Genomic DNA, 16,228 nt, shown 5'->3' on the forward strand with positions numbered 1-16,228 from the left:
AATGAGCTACTTCAAGTCTTTTCCAGCTGCTTCTCTAGCCCATCCAATATTCCCTAAAGCTAAGCAAGCTTGGATCCATAGAAGTAAGATAAAAAATAGTGTAAGGACGATTTGAAGTATAATAAAATAGAAACCATGAAAGATCAACAAAAATTACTTCAAATGGCGTAATAAGACTGAGGTGAAATGCCAAAATATAGCATAAATATGCATGCTATCAGGTATATTCCAGAATTAAAGAGAAATTTGATTTCTCTTGGGGAGCTGGATAGAAATGGCTTAAAGTTTAAAGGTGGAGGAGGACTTGTTAAAATAACTAAAGGGCCTTTAGTGTAGATGAAGGCTGAATTAAGAAATGGAATTTACCTTTTGCAGGCTACCACATTATGTGGTGAAGCTGCATCTGTAAGCCCTAAACCCAAATCTAAGGAAACTCTATGGCATTTACAAATGTCTCATATCAGTGAGCAGGGCCTTAGAGAGCTCTCAAAGCAGGGTATATTGGATTTAGGACAAACCATAGGCTTAGGCAAGTGTCAGTCTTGTATATATGGTAAGGCAACAAAGGTAAAATTCAGTAAATCAGTAATGCACTCATCAAAAGAACCCCTAGACTATATTCACTCAGATTTATGGGGTCCAGCTCAAACTGAATTTCATGGTGGCTCTAGATATTTTCTATCAATAATAGATGACTTCTCTAGAATGCTATGGGTATATGTCCTAAAGTCAAAAGATAATACATTTGAAACTTTTAGGGCATGGAAGGCTATGGTAGAAAACTAGAAAAGCAAGAAAATCAAGGTTATTAGAACGGATAACGAATTAGAATTTTGTAATAATGATTTCAACCAAATGTGTAAGGATGGGGGGATTATTAGACACCTATTTGCACCCGGAAATCCAAAGCAAAATGGTGTTGCAGAAAGGATGAATAGAACCCTCTTAGAGAGGGTTAGATGCATGTTGACCTATGCTAATTTGTCTAAAACCTTTTAGGGGGAAGTTGTCACAACAACAACCCATGTAATAAACCGATTTCCATCCATAACCATAAAGTTTCTGTTGGAGAGAGTCATAGCCCATGGAGAAGTGACGGGAAGCAAGATAAAGATGCTGATTCAGTAGATAAGCCACCAGCAGTTCAAAAGAAAGAAGATAAAGAAGCAGCTAGATAAGTTCCTAAAATTTAGGAAAAATAATAGGAGAAGATAGAAATATTCTTATCTTATTTTCTGTTGTATATTAGCTCCTAATTTATAGGATTAGATAGCAATAGAATCTTGTATAAATAGGTTTCCTATCTATTGAATCAAGGTAAGCGAGTTCTTTGACCTAACTCGACTTGAATTCAAGTTCCCTACTCTAGGGACCAAATCTGTTCACTTTCTAACCTCGTATGAAAGGTGGACAGGACATAAACCTAACTTAGACCACCTTAGAGTGTTCGGATGTCTTGTCTATGCCCATGTAAAACAAGACAAATTAGATCCTAGAGCTAAGAAATGTTTGTTTATAGGGTACTCATCTGGTGTCAAAGGATATAAACTATGGAATTTAGAACCAGAAGGGTCGAGAATTATAATAACAAGGGATGTGACATTTGATGAGGATTCTACCATAAAAGCAGGAAAGATAAACCTCAACTACATGAGAATCAAAGTAAAGATTCAGTCTAGGTGGAGATCTCGAAAATCTCCCCTAAACTACCCCAAAATATTCTTGAAGTTGAGCTTGACTCTCCTGAACCTGAATCTGATCTAGAATCAGTCGATGACCATGTCCATGAATCATCCCAATTTGTAGGAGACGAGGATGACTGTGAGGTGGACTCGAGCATAATAGTCCAAACAAACCTAGATAGGTATAGTGTGGCTAGGGACTGACAGCCTAGAGCCCGCAGGCCACCTCAAAGATATGGCTACTCAGATTTAGTAGCCTAGGCCCTAAGTAGTGCTTTTGAAGTAACAGATGAAGAACCACTTACATATGATCAAGCAGTATCTGCTAAAGATTTTGAGAAGTGGGTTGAAGCCATGCAGTCCGAGATAGCTTTCCTTAAGAAAAACCAGACTTGGAAATTGGTAGAGAGACCTAAAGGGCAGCGAGTAGTTGGCTGCAAATGGTTGTTTAAAATCAAGGAAGGGGATGGAGAAAATTCTAAGCCTAGGTACAAAGCTAGGCTAGTTGCTAGAGGTTTTACCCAAGTCCCAGGAATAGATTTTAATGAAGTATTTTCTCCTGTTGTGTTGTGAGGCATACTTATATAAGGTTGTTGCTTGCCATCATAGCTAAATTGAACCTTCATTTGGAGCAGATGGATGTTACAACTGCCTTCCTTCATGGAGACTTTGAAGAGAGAATTTATATGGACCAACCAAAGGGGTTTGAAGCTAAGGGAGAGGTGGAGAAAGTGTGCCTCCTTAGAAAGTCATTGTATGGACTTAAACAGTCTCCAAGACAGTGGTACCAAAAATTTTATTCAGTTATGATAAATCAAGGATATCTAAGGAGTTCCTATGATTGTTTTATATACTTTAAACATGTCACACCTAGTATTTATATCTATCTATTGTTATATGTGGATGACATGCTTATTGCAAGTCAATCCACAATTGAAATCCAGCTTCTTAAGCTAAGGCTGAAAGCTGAGTTTGAGATGAAGGAATTAGGTGAGGCAAAGAAAATCCTAGTGATGGAGATTTCTAGGGATAAGCAACATAGGAAAATCTATCTATCTCAAAAATCATACTTAGCAAAGTTGTTATCAAGATTTGGAATGTCAAATGCAAAGGCTCTTAGTGTACCTTTTGCATCCCATTTTAAATTGTCCTCAGATCAGTCTCCAAAGGATGAGGAAGAAAGAAAGGAGATGGCAAATATACCATACTCAAGTGCAGTAGGTAGCTTAATGTATGGTATGGTCTGCACAAGACCCGACTTGGCACATGGAATGAGTGTCATAAGTCGGTTCATGGCTAATCCAGTTAAGTCTCACTGGTTAGCTGTTAAATGGATGTGCAGATATCTAAAAGGATCCATTGATTATGCTTTGTCTTATAGTGGTGGAAGTCTAGAAGATCAGCCTATAATCCTAGGATATGTGGATGTTGATTATGCTGCCGATATTGATAAGAGGAGATCCACAACCGAGTATGTTTTTAGGTTATGGAACTCCACTATTAGTTGGAAATCGAGTCTCCAACATGTGGTAGCATTATCAACTATCAAAGCGGAGTACATAGCTTTTTCGGATGCTTTTAAAGAGGCTTTGTGGCTAAAAGGATTAGTAAGTGAGATTCTAGGAGTAGAGGTTAAGTCTACTTTGATGTGTGATAGTCAAAGTGCAATCCATTTGTCTAAAAACCAAGCTCATCATGAAAGAACAAAGCATATAGACATAAGATATCATTTTATCAGACAAGTTATTGAAAAGAAAACTGTTATTCTAACCAAAGTTTCAGGTGAGGACAATGTAGCAGATATTTTTACAAAGGTTGGACCAGTTACAAAGCTAAAGCATTGCTTGAAGATATTGCATATGATTCCAAGTCAAATTTGAAGCAGAATCGAGGTAGTATGTGGAGATGCAGGTAGCAGAAAAGAATATCTTGAGGAAGCAAATCAAATCAAGTGGGTGGAGAATTTGTTGTAATCACTTGTATTAGATTAGCTTTGGGTTATCTCGGGAGGGTTTTTTTTCTTTTTGCTGTTAGCATTTGTATATCACTTGTGTTATTCTAGAAGGTTTGTTTCTAGAAAGTTTAGATAGCGGTAGTCCGGTTAGTTGATTGTAACTACCGGTTTAGTTAGTTTTCTGTTTACTGCCTCTACGGTTTATAAATAGAGGTGGGGAGAGAGGTATTCGCTCTATTCTATTGTTCTATCGTAAGGGAGAGAGAGAGAGGAGTATGCGCAAGGTTATACTTGAGAGTAAAGAGGGGACATCTTTGTAATCTTGGGTAGGGAAACTCTTCACAGTTCTGGGTATAAGGCTGTAGGTGAGTTGTAGTGCATTTAATCCTCTTGTTTTTCATTCAAGATAGTGAAAATAGCGCCTCAAGGCAGTCTGGATGTAGGTCTTCCTTAGAAGACCAAACCAGGATAAAATTCTGGTGTCTTGTGTGTGTGGATGCTTTCTGTTTCAGTTCTTAATCTTTTGTATTGTGAGTTTCCGGACTCTGTTCTTATCTTGAGTGGTTCTTGGTTTTGGTATTCTAAGATTCTAAGTGCGAGTGTCATAGAGAGAGCTGTGTGTTTATTCCAACAGGATCTTTAGAAGTTTCCAAAAACTGTCTTAGGAAACTTTTTTAAGAGAGTTTATATGTATCTTTCTTGTTTGCTTTTCCTTCCTTTCTTGTAATTAGATTAGTCTCCTTGTTGTATTCCTTTTCCTCTAGAAGAGGATGTATCCGTGTACATTGAAGGAATAAGAGAGTTTTATTCTGATTTCTTACATATTGTCAGGCAAAAAACATGATCTCTTTGTTATCTTGTTAAAATGTTGGAATTTTTTAATTTGTTTGGATGTCTGCAGGTACGTGCTCTACTGGTTGGTGATCTTTGTGTGCAAATTCACATTTGCCTACTTTCTTCAGGCAAGTTATAATCCCTTGTTCTGGACAGCATGTTTATCTTAAGGATCCTTAATCTGTCTTTAGTTCGTGAAACATGTGGACCTGGTCCACACAACATGATATATTATTAACCTGCTGAACTGTTAACTTTTGCAGATCGAACCACTTGTCAAACCTACACGCATTATTGTGGACCTTCCATCCCTTCAGTACTCATGGCACGATTTGATTTCAAAAAGTAATTTTCTATCTGTTTACTTCTGCTAGCTTGCTGCTTATCCTCTTATTTTTAAATGTTTGAGAGCACTGCATCAAATGGTGGAATACAACTTATGGGGAGCTTCTCTTTCTGATTCAGACCTTTTGATAAGTAAAAGGAAAAGTACGGACAACGAACATTGTATAATGAATAGATTGAAAATAAAAATAATGTAGGCCATATGCTTACCTTTCACTGCCATGTATGCTAGTATTTCTTCAAGTTATGGTAGGACTTACAAGCTTATGGAAGACTGTAAGAAAGAAATTGAAATACTTGAGGATTTCCATGCTGAGAGTTTGAATTCAAAAGATTTTGAGTTTGGCTTGAATTCAAATTTAGATGACCCAAGCCAAAGTATGATAGGGATAGGATTTGTATACCAAATCCAATGAGTTTTGGATTTAAGACCTATTTTGTTCTCTCTCTCTCTCTATATAGAACTTCATATTTGATTATTAGATGGTGATGGGGCGCACCAATTAGGGTTCAGCTCAGAGATTGGTGAATTTCAAGGATTTGGGTTATGGGCTGGACAGGATAGTGGTTAGGACAGTCCAGCTGCCGACATGGTAACTAGTGAGTGTTCCAACTGGGTTATCAAGAGCAACCACATTTGTCTTAGGCGGTTGTTGATGCAAGGAGTAACAGGTCTCATTACAGTGATTTGGTTTACGACAACAGGAGTAAAAGGTCACTGTCCACCCCTGCCACAACTACCACCTCGGTGAGGCTGGGTGGCAGATTACTTTCTTATCTGGTTATTGAAGGAGACAGTTTGAGAGGCCATAATGGAACTCTCAACAGTTGGAGGAGGATCATGAAATGCTTGTGTACCGCACAGCAATCTAGCAAAAACATCCTCCATAGTTAGAATCAAAGAACCATTCAAGATCTGTGTTCTGATAGCCTCCAAATCAGATCCTAAACCAGTTAATGTGAGCACCATAAACAACTTATCTCGCAGCACACGCTGTTCTGCAACATTTGCTGTGGTAGGAAGTGATCCTTGACATGGTGTTGTTACACTCTATTATTTGCTGGAATTTATTACTCGTAGCAGGTGGTGAATTCCTTGGTTGCATTTTATGGATTGCTTATTGAGATCCTTTTCTGGATGGTGCTAGATTGGCAAAATTAGTGGAAGTTGGAGAATTGCTTCATATCTGGTTAGTTGTTCGATATATTATGAGGACTTGAAGTGACATGGTGTGACTGGTTGGTGGGTTATTATTTTCTTTTCCCCTCTCTAGCCCTGATTTTTTGCTTGGAGGAAATAGAGAGAGCTTTCCTTGGAGAAATATTTGGAAGATTTAAGTTCTCATGGAAGTGTCTGCTTGAGTGATAGCTTTAGATACCATTCTCACCTTCACTAGTTCAAGGGAAATACAAAAAATGCTTATAAATTCTCAATCAAACCAAGAATCTGTTGAATTTAGGAGCTGGTGACTACAGAGGGACGTATTCTTAACACTGTTTCTATGAATCCTTGTCTCTGAGAAAATGCTTTTCTCTCTGTCTTGTAGCTCCAGGCGGTTCTTGTTTCATGTGATGAGGAATTAACTTATGTTTCTAACATATCTTGTGCTGTTTTGCAGACAATAATAATTTTTTGACCATTGCTAGCTTGTGGGCTCCTGTGGTGGCTGTGAGTATTTTTCTTTTATTTATGGATTTTGTATATCTTTGACCCATATTTTTAGCTATATAGAAATCAATCTTACCTACTATCTGTGACAGTTATATGACCATATTTTGCATTTTGTACTATATTTTCTCCCTAATTTGCTTGCTATGAAACTGGTTGATTAGTTAGGTTTTATGTGTAATTATAATTTGATGTGTGAAGGCTAATATTCTCTTAAGTTATTACAAGTTCTTTGCAAATGTGCATACACCATTTGCATAACTTGCATGGTTTCTAATTAACAGAAAGCTTATATTTTGAATCTTTTCTTGATCCTTCTTTGTAAAATTTACTATAATAATGACATTTCAAACACAATTTGTAAATACATATATTTATCCATGGCACTTCAGCATTGATACTAGTTCATCTTAAAAGCGATCCAATGTTGTACACTTATTGACTTTGATAACTTTTTGCCTCATTTAGTTTATATGCTCATGGTTATGGCCCTTCGATCATAGTGCTTATGCATGTTTCTTATTAAAAATAACTGATGTTACAGTATATTTATTTTATATTGGCAATTCCTCTCTTGCATCTGGAGAAAATGTTGTTGTTGCTCTTATTCTCTATTTGCAACTTTCCAGATCTATCTGATGGACATTCATATATGGTACACCCTATTATCTGCCATTGTTGGCGGGGTGATGGGTGCACGGGCACGGCTAGGCGAGGTACTACCTTTGTCTTATATGTTTTGTTTGTTATTTTATCATATAGTGTTGGGTTATTCTTGTATCATTCTTACCACCCATGTCATTTTTTGTACGTTGATGTTGTATGTTCCTTAAATTTCAAGCTTGATTACATAGAATTGATTTTTGGCAGATACGTTCACTTGAAATGATGCATAAACGCTTTGAGAGTTTCCCAGAAGCCTTTGTCAAGAATCTTGTGTCTCCGCAAGCGAAAAGGTGGTTTTATTTTTTGCCATTTATATCGTCAATTTACTGGATAAGGCTCAGTGGTTTATCTTTTCATGAAAGTGGATTTTTTTTTAAAAAGATTGATCATCAAAAAATTTCCCTTTCCTTCTAATATTCTGTTAAATGTACAATTTCGTCTAATGCTGGATTTATTGTGGTTATTGGTGTATTATGGACTGACTGGGTCTATCTGTGGAGATTTTGGAGACATGCACTGTGAATTTAGTGAAGCATAGCCTTTGGTAGATGTAAATGGTGGAAAGGGGTTATGGTTTATGCCGTGACTTAACATAATTGGGAGTGGCTTAGACGGATTTTGTTTGAATCCTTTGGTTTCTTTTTGAACAAATAATGAACCGAAGATGAAGGGGACTTTCTTGATTAAAATGAATGGTCAAATTTATTTCTGCAGCTATGAGAGATATATATACATGTTGCTATACAAGATATCTTCTTGAAAATAAGAATCTCTATCTCCTAAACTATCGGTATAGATATACAGATTTGAATCAGGAATTTTAAACTGCTAGAATTGTTGGAATTATCTTATTTGCGTTATCTCCTTATCTCTAACAGCCTTATCACTTCATCCTTTAATTTCTCTCACCTTTTATCCTCTTATTTCTGGCCATGAGAGAGAAAAACGGGAATTCCTTTTAATCCTTCTAACACTCCCCCTCAAGTTGTTGAAGAGATATCAATCATTCTCAACTTGTTCACACACAGATCAAAACTTGGTTTAGACGAAGCCTTTATAAGAACATTTGCCTCTTGAGACTTGGTAGAGATATAGGAAAGAGTGATAGCCCCACCTTATACTTTAGACTTATTAAAATTTCTGTCAATTCTCACATGCTTCATCCTGTCATGTTGAATTGGGTTGTGAACTATACCTATTGTTGATTTACTATCACTAAACAGCTTCGTAGGGTTAATTAATGATAGATTTAAATTAGACATCAACCTTTGTATCTAAATAAGCTCATACATTCTTTGTGCCATGGCTCTGTATTTAGTTTCTGCATTGTTGTGGGCTAATACAGATTGCTTTTTACTTTTCCAGGTAATCAGATTCCCCCAGGCTTTAGTGCAATATCCAGTTGTAGACTTGTTGTCTTCAATAGCTCCTACCCAATCTGCATCCGAGTACCCAACTATATCCCTGTCCTTTGTTTTCTTGAATAGTAACCCTTTACCTTGACTTCCCTCGAAATATCTCAAAATCTGGTTCACTGCATCCAAGTGCCTTTTAGTGGAAGCATGCATAAACTGACTAACAATATTCACACTAAAAGCAATATTTGAATTTAAATCCTACTTGAGTGGTTACATAAAACTTCCACTTGAGTTTAAATCCTACCCTATCTGTTCATAGTATATTTGAATTTTTATTTTGTATCCAATCCCTGTATTTTAGGAGCCTAGCTCATGTATAAATACCCGTCTAAACTCAATACGAAGAATCATACACAATTACAACAATATAGCCTTGTTTTACAAATTCGATCAATCATAGGTCCTATTTGGTTGGACATGATAGTTTTGAAGGGGATGGAAATGGGATATTCCATTCCATTGCCATGTTTGGTACAAGTAGCAATGGAATGACCATTCCGTTTCATTGTATGTTTGGTACCTAAGAATTTTGATGGAATGGAATGAAAAAAACTAACCAATTGACAAATTTGCCCCTATAGTTTAAAAATTTTAAAATCTTATTTTTATTGTGTTGGGTGTGAATAAAACAATTTTTTAATATTATTTAGTTCAGAATATTGTTCATATGACTTAAGAAAAGGTTCAAAATATTATATAATCGAATAAAAATATTCTTTAGATAGTTTAAGATTTTTAATATACTGATGTAGAAGAAGATCGATGGTGGTAGTGGATGGTAGTTCAGGAATCAGATCGGTGACAACAATGGAGTGAGGCAGATCGATTGTTGAGGCTCAACGTAGAAAAAGAAGATGAAGAAAAGCGAAGAAGGTGAGGGCAATTGGGGAGGTAGGTGGAGGTTAGTGACTAGGGTTATGGTGACGATTGTGGAGCAAACCGAAGAAGAAGAAGAAGAAGGGGAAGACAAAGAAGTGGGCAGTGGGGGAGGCAGGTTTGAGGTGGTGGGTGGGGGTGGCTAGGGTTGGAATGGTGGTCATGAAGCAACACAAGAGAAGAAGATGATAAAGAAAGGAAAATTGAAAGAGGGAGTGTTGGGTGTTATTCAGATTGGTGGTGGTCATGGAGCAATGTGGAAGAAGAAGAATAAGATGAAGAAAGGGGGAAGGAGAAGAAGGGACCCAAATTTTGAATCTAAAAGTATGGTAAATTAGCACACTTGGTTTACTAATCCACATTATTTTTGTGACATGGCCCGCCATTCAGACACTCCTAACTCTTCATTCCCATATCGCTTATATATACGTCTTCTCTTCTCGTTTATTTTTCCCCTTGTTTTTGCTATGGGGATTGATTTTTCATTTCAATTAATATATAATGGGAAGAAACAATCAAGCAGCTCAAGAAGGGAGAAAATGTGCATAAAATTTGCCAACTTTGTGAGTGGGTCCTTGATTTTCTAGTTTATATTATGTACTACGGATAAAATTCATGGGTTCTCTTTGTGGAGCTAAATCGTGAGCTGAAAATTCTTGTGAGTGGGGCCTCGAATTTCTGCCTTAATATGTACCCATAGTTACCTGGTTCGTGGAACGTCCGGTACGTGGAACACGGTACGCCATTTTTCCCGGAACGCGGTATGTGGGGGGTAGGCTTCTTCGGTTCGCTGGTTCGCTACTTAGTTTTTTAAATGTATTAATAATAATAAAAATATAAAATAAATAAATATTAATATAATAATTATAAAATCATAAAATTTTAAAAAATAGAATGAGATGTGAAGTTCCAATAAAAAGCTTTAGCCAAAAAATGAAATCACAACTCACGAGAGAGGCTAAGCTTTATTGTCTGCACCAGCTGATGCAACTGGGAGTCTCCACCAGCTGATGCGACGGAGTGAGAGAGCCAGAGAGGCAGCAAGCGAGAGATCGAGGGGAGAGCTGACGGCCAGCAAGGGTGAGCGACGATCGAGGGCGAGGGGACTAGGGGGTGAGGGCGAGGCGGCGCAGGCGAGCGACAAAGCTAGAGAGAGGCAACAAGGAAGAGCGATTGAGCGAGGTGAGCGACTGAGGAGGGCGAGCGAGTCAGCGACCTTAGCGACGGTCCGAGTCGTCCGACGAAGGCACGGAGGCCGGAGCGAGTTAGAGCGAGAGACAACAGCCTGCAACCGGCAACGAGCAAAGCGAGAGAGGGAGAAGGGCAGAGGGGGTGGGCGGCGGGTGCTTGAGCGAGAGAGGGTCTGAGGAAGGGTTAATGGTGGGCTTGAGTGTAGGCCAAAATTAATGGCATCAAAGATTCGGGTCTTCATTACAGGGGAACTAGGACGCGTCCCCAAGCGTTCCAAGACGCAAATGCACCGCGTTCTAGTGTGCGCGTACTGGAACGTGGTTCCTGGGGGAAGGGTGTATTAGGTAACTATGATATGTACTAAAAAAAAAGAAAAATAAAAAACAACTGATGGGTTCTCTTTGTTGTGTTGCTCCTTTGCTTTCCTGTATAGTTTATATCATATGCAAACATCTTCATAGATAGGGTTGATGGAAAAGGATTGTTATTTTGTCTTGCTTGAATGCAATTTCTTATTTATAGCTTCTTCTGTTTATCTTAATATTTTTTCTTTGACAAGTTTGTACTCTGCTTTTACAGGACTTATAGTGTACAATCATCTCAGGTGAGTTATCTCTTTGATATTTTAAGTGATTGTGGTTTCTTAAGAGTCCAGTCAGTCTAGATGGACATTTAACTTAATGGTCTTGCTCATTTGTTTTCTAACCTTTATTATTAGAATTATGTGTATTTTTGTTGAGTTCTAACCTAGTCGAGAGAGGGGGGGGGGGGGGGTGAATTGACACCTTTTAAAACTTTTAATGCAAAACTTATGCACGTATATATATGAGAAAACAAATTTAATACAAACCAAAATTGTAGTTGAGAGTACGGGAGCACTTAAATACTAGATGGATAATATGATATCCGCCAGCTGTGCTAGTATGTGCTTAGATCCAATATACTCTTCAAATTACAACTTGGTGAAAACATGTGATTTGAATGCACACAATAACAAGACTTTAAATAAAGAATGATCAGTTAAAGCAAAATAGAATATAATACCAAAAACAAATAAGTATAATCAAGCAAGAATAAGTAAAGAGTGAAGAGAAGAAGAACACAACGATGTATAGTGGTTCTGACCTTATGGCTTACATCCACTACCTAAGGATTTCCTTCCTTAGGATTTTCAACCAAATCCACTATATGAAACTTTTGATACAACTACCGAAGCCTTCACTTGGCTTCACCACCACCAAACTATTTCTGGAGTCTCACACTCACTGGTTTGGATTTTGTACGCTCTGTACAAGATACAAGAATAGTAGAGATTGAGAAATAGGGTTCTCTCAAAAATAATACAATGAAGTGTAGAGAACTCTCTTAGTTTTCTCTCAAGAAGATAGAGGAAAAGAAAGACTTAGAGAGAACGAAAATCTTGGCCAATGATGTAGAAAATAATAGGGCTTCCAAAAGTTGTTCCAGAGCCTTCAAGGGACCCTTTTATATAGTGCTAGAGTAGGCTTTCCTTGATCAATCTCAGCCCTCCATGTGTCAAGTCTTCAAGCCAATCTCAGCCCTTCATTTGAATTCTTGATTTACCTTCCATAATCAGCTAACTTGATTGATCATCAAGATCTTTGACTTTTGATGATCTCCAATCAGCCTTGAATGAGCAAATCAATTCCAATAATGCATGACTGATTTTAAGGAAAAATATCATCAAAATCCTTCATAATTCTTGCAAAATCGTCCATAAATCAGAAATGATCAATTATGACTTCTAGTTGATCTTCAATCACCTTTGATTGTGCAATTGGCCCCCTTAGCTTCCATAACAAGCATAGCTAATTTGAAATTTGAATTTGAACCTCCAAATGGTGTAAAATCCTTCCAAATATTCTCAAATAATGAAGCAAATTTGTCCAACAATGAAGATATCGATTATAACTTCAAAAGCCCTTAATTGATCAAGTTTCCATACTAAAAAATGTTGACAACAAGAAGAGAATCAATTTGTGTAGCTGAATATATGTAAGATATTCTTAAAATATTCTCCCATAATGAAGATATCAATTAGCTATAATGAGGATATCAATTAGTCATAATGAGTAGGATAATTGATTCCATGATTTGAGTAGAGGATCCTTTTAATGAGATAGAATCAGCAATAAAGGAAAGTAATATCAATCAAGGTTTAACTTTCAAACCTTAATTTCCTCCATTAATGTTGAATAATAGGGCTGAATCTTTAACTTCTCCATTTGAATGCAATTCAAAAATTCTTCCATATTTAACTAAGTAAAGAAACTTTTAAGAACCTTTAAATTTACTCCATGATTCTCTTACCATATTTAGACCAACGAGAAGATGTAACCTTGATGAGTGTGCTCCACGTGGCTGCCATGTCATCAAAATGCCACATTAACAATGCCATGTCGCCAAGTTACATATATGGCAACTCCATATAGTGGACTACTCCAATCTCCTAAAAAACTTCCATATATATCTTTTGAACTTCCCATATATGAACAAGGATTCAATATATCTTCTAGACTTTCCATTCTAAGAAGAACTTTCCATTCATAGCTCAAATACTCAAATTTCTAGAAAGCTCTCTAAAAACTTGTTTCCATATATAATGAAATCTCTATATAAGTATAAGAAGTTTCCATATATAACCTGTGTCATGAAATCACTAAAGAATAGCTTTGTAAGCCTTATGAAGGCTTCATGCTTTGTTAGTACATAAAATATAAATTCACATTCACACATGCCAATCATCAATCATCAAAATCTACACTCAACAATTTTATCTCCTCACAGTGTGGTATTAAGACTTGATATGTTGTTATTCACTGTCATTAGTTTAATTTTCATATCAGAATTAAATTACAACTATTTATAGCATTTTTTTTTTGGATCTTAAAATTTTCAAAGGATGGCTAGATGCAGGAATTAAAATTTTTGCAGTTTTAAGACTCAATTAATAGTCCACAGTTTTATTCTGTAGAAACTAGGATACACGTCAAATGCTTTGTGAAAGAAATAAATTTTGATGTAATGCCATTAAGAAGAAATTCTGATGGAGAGTAGTGAATATTAAAAACATTGTGTCAAAAGTTTTGTTTCATTATCGGCTATTAGAGGTCACAAAAACCTAAATTGGAAGTATATAAAATTTGATGATAACATTTATATAGGAAAAGGTATGTACTTGTAATAACAAAGACTGGTAATATATATGCCGAATTCTTCTTTGTCATGTAACTTGGGACCTAGGGGTTGAATATGAATTTTTGAGAGGAATCGGAATGGTAGAATAAGAACAGAGAGAATTAGAGGGAGAATTAGATTGAAAAAGAGAGAGATAACAAGAATAGAGGGAAGTTTGCAGACAAACAAAGAGAAAGAGAGAGAATCAAAAGGAAACGAGAGAGATCAGAACAATTGGGAGAGATATCAGAGTGGAAATTGAGAGAGAATTCTTGAGAGGGAAACTTTGAAATTCAATTATCATTTAACAACATACATTCTCTGATTACCTTAGCTTATTTATAGGCTTAGCAAATGAAGTTACTAACAACTACAACATAAGAGTACAACATGTTACAACCCTCGAGTAGAACTCACTCTCAAAAGCTAGCTGTCAAGGGGAGGGTGCCCAAGAGGTTATAAATCCCACACCAAGAGCTTAAACTTTTGATGTGGGACAAGTCTCATACCTTGCAGTGAACCATAACATACCACCACGCTCCACAATCTGGCTCCCACGACGGTAGGTTGTGCACTAGCCATGGCTAATCCCAGACGAACACTGCAATGTCGGTGTCACCTCCGTTGCCTCACAATTGCAATTGGGAGACATGGGGCTGGCTCTGATACCACTGTTACAACCCTCAGGTAGAACTCATCTTCAAAAGCTAGCTATCAATGGAAGGGTGCCTAAGAGGTTATAAACCCCACATTAAGAGCCTAAACTTCCGATTTGGGACAAGTCCCATACCTTGTAGTGGACAATAACACAACGAAAAGAGAAACACATATAATACATATTACTAATCTATCCTTGGGGGTAACATTCTTCTATTCTGCAGTAGTTCTTTATTTTACATCTCATCAAAGTTTCTAATATGTATCTTTATTTTTCCTATTCTTAAATGTGTTATAATAGTGAAGAAAAATAAATAGAAATGATTCTCCTAATATATTGGAAACAAGTGGTTGTTTCATAATGTTTCTTTAAACAAATTGGATCTGTGGTTTTCATTAAACTTTCCTCAAAAGGGTTAGTCAGATTCGTCTATATTGAAGATTTATATGGAGCAGGTTGGGAGGTTGTAGCCAATAAAGTTTCTGTTTATTCTAAACTGGAAGGTCCCTTGAAGTTGTTGGTGCAGGAAAATTGTACCTCCAAGCTAGTTCTATTCCTAAACCATGTCATGGTGGTTCATGTTGTGAAAAAGGGTGGTTTTCATCTTCTTATCAAATCCTTTGGAGGCTTAGGCTGAGTTTTTTTGTTCTTGCTTGTGGGCACTCTATTGGGCTGAGAGGAGACTTTTTGGCTTTGGAGGAACAACAGGCATGGGTTAAAAAGTTTTGGAATGTCACAGTTTTGGAAGTGTTAAGGCCTCTGTTTGTCTTTCTGTCTTTTCTTATTCCCTTCAAAAATCAGAGAAGAGGCCGACTGCATTTTGACCCAGGAGTGGGTCTCAAAAAATCAGGATTTGGAGCTAGAAAAGTGGGAAGCTAGAGCTGGTTGCTTCAATCAGTTGAAAAAGAAGATGTTTGGATTAGTGCTTTTGCCATTTCATCTTATCTTTGGTCAAGCAATCTCTAGAGCAATAGGGGATCAATGTGGGGTTTTCATCATGATTGACAAAGCCGCAGCCAACAGAGACCAACTCTGTCTGGGCAAGGATCAAGGTGCTATGTATTTTGGAAGAGATTCTAAGGCAATAAAAATTGGAGAAGGCTCAATAAATTTTAAGCTTTCTAGTATGTACTTGATCCCACGCATTGGGATGGCTTGTGATCAAGATTGTTAAAATTGAGATTTTAAGTGGGATCGTAAGATGGTCCATAAAATCGAATATTAAAATTGTAAGATTTTACGGATAATTAAAAATATCCTTTAATTTATGTAAATATATGTTTATAATGACAATACTTATTATAAATTATATACATGTACTTATTTCAAAATTATTTCATCTATCAATTTAAAAAATACTAAATAATTTGAAATTTCTAAATATTAAGTCTATCATTTAACATAAGTTCATCATTTATCCATCCATAATCAAAATTCCAAATAACCAATATTACCATCATCATCTACAAACATTGTTCTTAAGTATTAAATATAAATAATGTTAAGATTAGGAGCACTATGATGCTCTCAATTCAATGCCAATCTCTCTCTCTTAATCCAAACCAGAAACAACAAGAGAAATAATAAACTAAAAAACAAGAACATAATTTAAATGAATGAAAACAACCAAACCACACAAGTGAACAAGCGCAAGTTATCCTAGTTCGGATTGCACCAGTTGCAACCCTACATCCAGCGTTCAAAATCCCATAGAGAAGTCTTACATTATTGATTAAA

The 16,228-nt window shown here is 36.6% G+C and overlaps 1 protein-coding gene across 1 annotated transcript in view; it reads left to right on the top strand.

The window, feature by feature from the left end:
- The window catches only part of LOC127790966 (callose synthase 10), a 133,399-nt gene that overhangs the window by 38,405 nt on the left and 78,766 nt on the right, over nucleotides 1-16,228 (top strand). The window contains exons 18-23 of the mRNA XM_052320703.1: nucleotides 4,538-4,598; nucleotides 4,734-4,815; nucleotides 6,435-6,484; nucleotides 7,114-7,200; nucleotides 7,355-7,440; nucleotides 11,215-11,239. Coding sequence (XP_052176663.1) covers nucleotides 4,538-4,598; nucleotides 4,734-4,815; nucleotides 6,435-6,484; nucleotides 7,114-7,200; nucleotides 7,355-7,440; nucleotides 11,215-11,239 — 391 coding nt within the window. The remainder of the gene's footprint in view (nucleotides 1-4,537; nucleotides 4,599-4,733; nucleotides 4,816-6,434; nucleotides 6,485-7,113; nucleotides 7,201-7,354; nucleotides 7,441-11,214; nucleotides 11,240-16,228) is intronic.

The sequence above is a fragment of the Diospyros lotus genome, chromosome 14 (genome assembly GCF_014633365.1).
Source record: "Diospyros lotus cultivar Yz01 chromosome 14, ASM1463336v1, whole genome shotgun sequence".
NCBI classification, from domain to species: Eukaryota; Viridiplantae; Streptophyta; class Magnoliopsida; order Ericales; family Ebenaceae; genus Diospyros; species Diospyros lotus.